Here is a 7,261-nt window from a genome sequence, read left to right as displayed (position 1 = left end):
ACACTAAGGAGGATCGGTCAGTTCTGTAAATCAGGGTTGCCCTTTCAAATAAATCACTTTATAAAGTTAGGAGAGAGACAGAGAGAGAGAGAGAGAGAGAGAGAGAGAGAGAGAGAGAGAGAGAGAGAATGTGTGCACACACAGGTCTGTATATGCAGATACCTGTGGAGGTCTAAAGAGGGTGTCAGACCCCCTGGAACCGGGGTTACAGACAGACGTGAACAGCCATGTGGGTGCTGGGAAGTGGCCTCTGGAACGAACAGCCCTAAACGTCTTTCCATGAAATCACGGGGTTGGTTTGTTTCCCCCTGCCCCCCAAAAGTTACTTGATTTATCAGGAGCTGGGAGAGACCTGGAGAGGATCATGGGTAAAGGTCATTCTTGACATTACCTTAGAGTCAGTATTCTCTCTGAGGAGATGCCAATGGATTCCAGTTCTGTCCGGCCCGTGACCGGAAGTGACCTTCACTGCCTGGTATGAAGGGCACCGGGAGCCCAACTTCCTGAAGCGGCAAGTCCTTTTTCTCACGGACAGGCTGAGGCAATGGTTGTAATGGTGGCGAGCCATTGCAGAAGGAGACCAGACAGCCTGATAATCTGGGGCTGGCCTCCTTCTCGTCTCCCCCGCCCCCAAAGAGATGCGTGAGGCCTCAGATGACGTCTCCAGGCTAGCGGTCCCCTCTACCTCCGGATTCATTTCCAGAGGTCAGAGGAGGCTGAAAAGGTAGGCCTTTACTCTGAGGGCTGGCCTGGACTAGCAGGTGCTTTAGGCTTACATGGGGAGCCTGGGGCCTGGAGGGCTGCTGCGTGGCCCGGTCTGTGCAACAGCCTTTTCTCCCCGAGTTGGTACCTGGAGACGCTGGGCTAAAACTGCAGGTGGTTGTGCCGAGTCTGCGTGGGAAGGGTCTCCACAGTGTCTTGGTACCATCCTGCCGCAACAGGGGCCTCAGGAGCTGTCTGCTGGAGGCAGGCCTGTGGGAAGATATCAGTGAGAGGCTGGGGAGCTGGGAGAACTGCCCTTCAGCCCCGGGAGAACCAGAAAAGGATGCCTGGGTAAGTACTGTGAGGCCAGACCTCCGCTCTCTTCCCCCTCATCAGCCACATTTCTTGCAGCCAAAAGGCCCCAGGGCCACACCCAGGACAGTGTCAACCCCACCACGAGAGCACTCCTCTGGGGACCTAGGGTCACAGTGGATCTTTGTTTCTCAGCATATGAAGGAAACGCTTCTGCGGGCTTTAGACACACTCCTGGGCATATATACACTCTCCCAAATGCCCGGAGGGTATCAAAGGCTGGTTGTTCCTTTTGGAAGAAGTATTGGAAGTACTTGAAGGCTTCCGCCCCGTTTGTTTATTGAAGCAGGATCTTGTGTAACCCAGGCTGGCCTGGAATTCATTGTGTAGTCAAAGATGACTCGGAACTCTCTCTCCTCCTGTCTCTACCTCCCACACACCTGGGTCACTGGCCTTTACCACTCCATCAAATTGAGGACTTCTGTTCTTAAGGCCTGACACAATTCAGGTCAAGGATCCAAGGCCACTGCAGAGAAGGCCTTACCATCCCACAGGGCCTCACGTTGGAAAGAGTCACTGGCCCAGTACCGGTGACCCCTAAAGACACGAGCATGCACCCAGTTCAGGAAAACACTGCAGATACCACACTTCTGCCTGTGTTTACCATCTCATCGGAGGCCAGTGACACCAGGGCCCTTCCCCGGGCTGCACTCTGCCTCCCTAAGCCACTTCCTGTTTCTTTTTCTAGGTTATAAGTTAGTATGAGTCACTCCGTCAGGAGGTCCAGAGTCCAAGGCTGCCTCTTGGGGAGGCAGTGGAGGCAGGGACTGGGAAGGCCAATGCACCTGTCCCTTCTTAAGAAAACACACGTACCGTCTTTAGGAATGCTGATGCCATCAGTGGCTTGGGAAATCTGCTGGTCTGGCTTGTGATTTCTCTGCTGATCTCACTCTAGGCCATCAGTTCTCAGAGGCCCTCGGGGCAAGTGTACGGTTTTTTTTTTTTTGAAGACTTTTTGCCGACCTCCCCAGCTAATCCTTAGGCAACAGCTAGGAGTCCAGTAAAGACGTGGACCAGAGGCCATTCAAAAGCATTATTTTTCAGTAACTAAGTTTCAAAACAAGGAGCAGCTCAGACACAAGCCAGCCTTCAGCAGCCTGGGTTCTCGTGACGTCAGGGCAGGAACAGAGATCTTGCACAGTTCTGCTGGCCTCCCTTACAGTTTCTTAGCAGCTTGCTCCTGCTGACTTTGCTGTATGCTGGGAAGGGCTGCTGTGCTGGAACAGTAAATGCCACGGACAAGACACTGGGAGATGTGGTCAAAGCCAGTGTGCCAAGTCAGCACCGAGATGCTATTTTTGCCTTCTAATTCTATTCCCTGGTGTCCGCCTCTACCCCGTTCCCCCATATAAAACTGTCTTCTCTGCTAGGATGGGTAAGGGACCTTGTATTCAGAGGTGATGCTGGGGCAGGGAGCTTGGGGCTGGATTCAGGAGAAGGTGGCTCATTTTTTGGACACCTTTTTTTTTTTTTTTTTCTGAAGGAAGGACTAGAAGGGAGGGTGGGGAACAGAGAAAGATCCAGAAGTTCAAGCCAGCTTGGGATGCAGTAATGGGGTGACTGTTCTGAAAGGAGTCAGGCATGCAGAGTCCCGTTCTCTAGTGATGGGCTCTCCAAAGACAGACACAGGCACACTGCATCTGTCTGTGCAGAAGAGCCGTGGCTTTCCATGGGAATCTGCAGAAAAAGGGACACACAAGTGCCATACTTATTATTGGATTATTGAAGATACAGAGAAAGGAAGTCTCAGGCACCAGTAAATCCTTATGTTAAGCTACATAGACTTGGGGAGTGTTTGTTTTAATGTTTAGTCTACCCCAGCTGATGTAGGTAGGATCAAAGTCCTTAGAAAGGTCACAGGTTTTGCCCATTATTTGGAATATATCCAGAAAATGATGATAGTTGCTGCTGTATAACAGTAACAAAACACCTACCCCCTTATAGGCAATACTATTCTCCAATAATAGAAGATTTTATTATTACTGAATAATTTATTCAGTAAATAAATGATAATATAACTCTGCAAAGAAATATTACATTAGACACTTAATATCATTGAAATATATTTACTGATGTGAGAAAACCCTTAATGAAGAAGAGAAACAAAGACGACTGGTGTTTTAGTCACTTTTCTGTTGCTATGATGACACACCAAGCAAACACAACCTAGGGGAGAAAAGAGTTTTCTTGGCTTGCACTTGCATGCCAGTGCACCATTGGGGAGAAGAACTAGGGGTGGGAACTCAAGGCAGGGTCGCTGTTTACTGGCTTGTTCCCAGACTTCAAGATCGGACTTGCTCTCCCTGTTTTTACTGTGGACAAGCGATGCCCCTCTGGGCTCAATTCCACCACCATAAGCTAAATGCCTGCTGCTTTATGGTCTCAGCTAGGAGCCACCCTTCTGCCCTTCTTGCTCAGGGCTCACAACGCTCTGGCTTCAAGGGAAGAAGTGTTTCTTCAACACAGTGATTTCCAGTGTTTTCTGAGGGTTGCTGGACCTCGGGACTCTCTTCTCTTTGGGGTCCTAATTTGGATGACTTTGGCAAGCTCTTGCACAAGTCCCGCTGCCCCAGGGTGGGTGGGCACAGCCTAACTCTAGGTCTCCAAGCAGAAATTAGCAGTGTGGTCACAAGACAAACTGAGAGCCTGAAGCCTGGGGCCTGACCTGCAAGATCGGCATCTCCACAGTTCTCTCCACGCTCACTTTCAAAAGTGCTTTAGGGTTTGGTGCTGTGTTGCCTTCCAAACACACGGTCATAACAAAATTAAATTGAAATTCCAGTTTGTTTTTCCTCTGCCCTGTTCTCTCCCTGCCCTCCTCAGCACATCCTTTCCTGTCAAGGAAGGTTCTTTTCTGTTCTACGAGGAGACTAGATAGCAGCCATAGGTTTGTGTGTAGTATGATAGAATTATTTCAATCAACCCTGCTGTGTTTTCAGCAAACCATATGCAAAAAAAAAAAAAAAAAAAAAAAAAAAAAGGAAGAAAGGTCTCATTTTTCAAGAGAGAGTTCTGGAAAGCCACACTAGCCAGAGGGGCCCTCTATGCAGCAAATGAGAAACGAGGCCAGGCTTAGTTTAGGAGCTGAGCCCTCTGAGAGAGCCTCCATGAAAACCATCATTCTCCTACGAAACTGTCCGCAGGCCCAGCCAGCATCAGTCCCCAGGAAGGCTCCTCGGGACAGACCAGCCCACATCAGCCTTTGATGTTTCCTTCTCATAGTGAAGAGGCTGTATCTTACCAGCTTCCCATTTAAACATATAGCATGGGACCGGTGGGCTGGCTCAGTGGACAAAGGAGCTTGCTGCCAAGCCTGACGACCTGAGTTCTATCCCCGGGTCCCTCAGGGAGAAAGGAGAAAACTCACTCCCGGGATTTGTTCTCTGTCTGCCACACAACACACAGAAAGAAATAAATGTAATCAAAGATTTAAGATAGACCCAGCTCTCCCTTATCCGGAGAGGATCTGTTCAAAGAGCTCCAGCGGACAGAGCTAATTCTTTGTGTGTAGCGTGCTTTTGTCTCACATGAAAATTCTGTGGGCTCGGGTATAACTCACTGGGTAGAGCGCTGGCCTAGCACACACAACGCCTTGGCTTCAAGTCCCAGCACTGCCTAAAACAGAGAGCAGCTCAGTGCCCGGAAGCCCGGCACTCAGAAAGTCAAGGTCAACCTTGGCTACTTAGTGAGTTCAAGGCCAGCCTGGATTACATGAGATGATGCCTCAAAGCCAACACACACACACACACACACACACACACACACACACACACACACACACACACACACATCTATGCTTGGATATTTATGCTAAGTGTAATTTATAAATTAGGTGCGATCATAGATTAGCTAATAGTAAGATGAAGCAATCTCTTGATCTTGCTGTGACAGTCCATAACTCAGATGGCTACTGCATGACTAACAGGGAGGTATAGGTTTGGCATTGTCTATGAACAATCTTTGGATTATATCCAACCTTAATAGCTGACACCACAGAAAGAGAACCCGGCAGGGTGCAGGGTGTAATCCAAGTGCTCTGGGCTCTATACATGGATACATTACAGAGTCACGTCAGTGCCAAACTGAGAATGACTTCCTGCCACCAGCTTCTCAAGACCCCAGCCCCTTAAAGATCTCTTCTCTCAAGCATGCAGAACACAACAGAGCCCTGGAGAACGAAACACAGGCTTTGTAGGAGGAATGCTGTGTGTCGTTGATCAAGTTCCTTGCTTCCTCTGGTTCCTTATTTGTAAAACAGTCTCAAGACTCATGGTGAAAATTAAGGGAGAAAATTCACACAACATACGTCACCCTCAAAGTCAGTGCTCCAGGGCATGGAAATGGTTCCCAGCCCTGAAGCCCCTGTGGGGAGACGCTCCTCTGTCCTCCCCCATTGACTCTGGTATCTGAAGCTGCTTGGCCAGCGGACCTGGGATAAGGGACCGACAGGTTCCCTACTCCAAGTCTCAAGAAACTGTCGTGTCTAGGTCCTGCCCTATTCCTGGAACCAGATAACCATGCCATGAGGGGACCTGCGACACAGAGCGCTGGAAAGTTCAAGTCAACTGCCAACATCAAGTGTTGTTTCACATGACTTCAGCGGCAGCCGCCACCAGAGTGAAGTGAAAGAGGGAGGGAAGTGATGTAAGCGCAGTACAAAAATCAATAATTAAGAATTTCAAAGCAATGGAGCGTTACTCCACAGCAGCTGGGCTCTGAGTGGCTGTCCAGGCTTACATCCACAAAGCTGGCCCGGAGTCACAGCCTGACCTTGTGTCACGGCTACGTATGTTTGCTCGAGTCCTGCAAATCTTGGGATACTCCTTCTGGTAATTGCATAATTTTAATCTGAAGACTCACCTCCCTAAACATGATTTCAACGGGGTCAACACCACGCTAGGGGCGGGCCTGTGATCTGTCCTGACCAATAAGAGCATTGCATCCTGCGGGTTATCGTTGGTTCGTGGAAGGGTGCAGTAGCATGACCAATGAGAACCGAGGCTCAGAACTTTGCCACAGGAAGGGAGCTGACTGCTGGAGATGGAGCGGCAAAGCTGGCTGGAAGGAAGTGAGCTTAGCGTCCCTGGGACACCAGCTGGGAAAGCATCCCTGAGGCAAAGCCGGTGCTGATAAAGTAAGCTGAGATGATGAGGTGTCAGAGCAGAATCCTGCCGGCATCATTCAAATGGGCAATCGGGCTGGCCCAATGGCCTTTGCTGACTGTCTTTTTTCCTTCCCTCCTCCCTCCCCTCCTTCCTTCCTCCACCCCCACTGTTCTGTATGAACTAATACATTTCCTGTTTGGTCTCAACTAGCGTCTGCTGGGTTTTAACCACTTGAAATCAACAAGGACCTGACTACATAGGCTGGGGCTCAATGAATGAATGAATACCTTTCAGCTGGAACACGAGGCCGCCAACCTTGAAGGAGTCAATTGTCAGGTTCTCTCACATGCCTTTGCTCAGTTCCATCTGACTGGAGAGTCGGAGCAAGAAACAAAATAGCCCAGAGAGACTGCCGTTGAGTTATTAAAAGTGAGAATTTAGCAGTATGTTAAGACTTCAGCTCTTAGGTGTGTATGTAGAGGGAGTCAAGAGTGAAAGGTGCACACTCTTAATTCCAACACTCGGGAGGCAGAGGCAGGCAGATCTCTGTGAGTTCGAGGACAGCCTGGTCTACAAATCGAGTTCCAGGACATCCAGGGCTGTTACACAGAGAAGCCCAGGTGTGTGGGTGTGCGGGTGTGTGGGTGTATGCATGGGGGGGTGGGGGGGATGGAGAAAGAGAGAGAAAGGAAAAAGAAAAGAGAAGGCAATTTTGCCTTGGGGATTTGAAAACAAAACTTTAATGTTAAACGTATTTTCTTCTTGAAATATGAACAAAATGGCAATGAAGTGTATTGTTTCATAGGCTTTAAAAGGATTTGATGCAGGCCACTTTACCCTTCTGGACCAGCCCCATGAACTAACTCTGCAGAAGTCCAGCCCCCTCAGGTGAAGAGCTTTGCAGCAGACACTGCCTGGCTCTATTTCTCTCCTAGACTGAGTTAATCTCATGTAGTCCAAGGTGGCTTTGAACTCACAGAGATCCAGATGGATCTCTGCTTCCCGAGTGCTAGGATTAAAGGTGTGTGCCACCACTGCCTGACCTCTATGTTTAATCTAGTGGCTGGATCTGTCCTCCGATC

The 7,261-nt window shown here is 49.3% G+C and overlaps 1 protein-coding gene across 1 annotated transcript in view; it reads left to right on the top strand.

The window, feature by feature from the left end:
* The first annotated feature begins 614 nt into the window (after positions 1-614).
* LOC143268397 (uncharacterized) overlaps positions 615-7,261 on the top strand; it is a 19,937-nt gene continuing 13,290 nt past the window's right edge. The window contains exons 1-2 of the mRNA XM_076550562.1: positions 615-724; positions 942-1,053. Of these exons, the coding sequence (XP_076406677.1) occupies positions 639-724; positions 942-1,053 (198 nt within the window). The 5' untranslated portion in view covers positions 615-638. The remainder of the gene's footprint in view (positions 725-941; positions 1,054-7,261) is intronic.

Source organism: Peromyscus maniculatus, chromosome 14 (genome assembly GCF_049852395.1).
Source record: "Peromyscus maniculatus bairdii isolate BWxNUB_F1_BW_parent chromosome 14, HU_Pman_BW_mat_3.1, whole genome shotgun sequence".
Lineage (NCBI taxonomy): Eukaryota > Metazoa > Chordata > Mammalia > Rodentia > Cricetidae > Peromyscus > Peromyscus maniculatus.
This window is presented reverse-complemented; position numbering and strand designations above follow the sequence as displayed.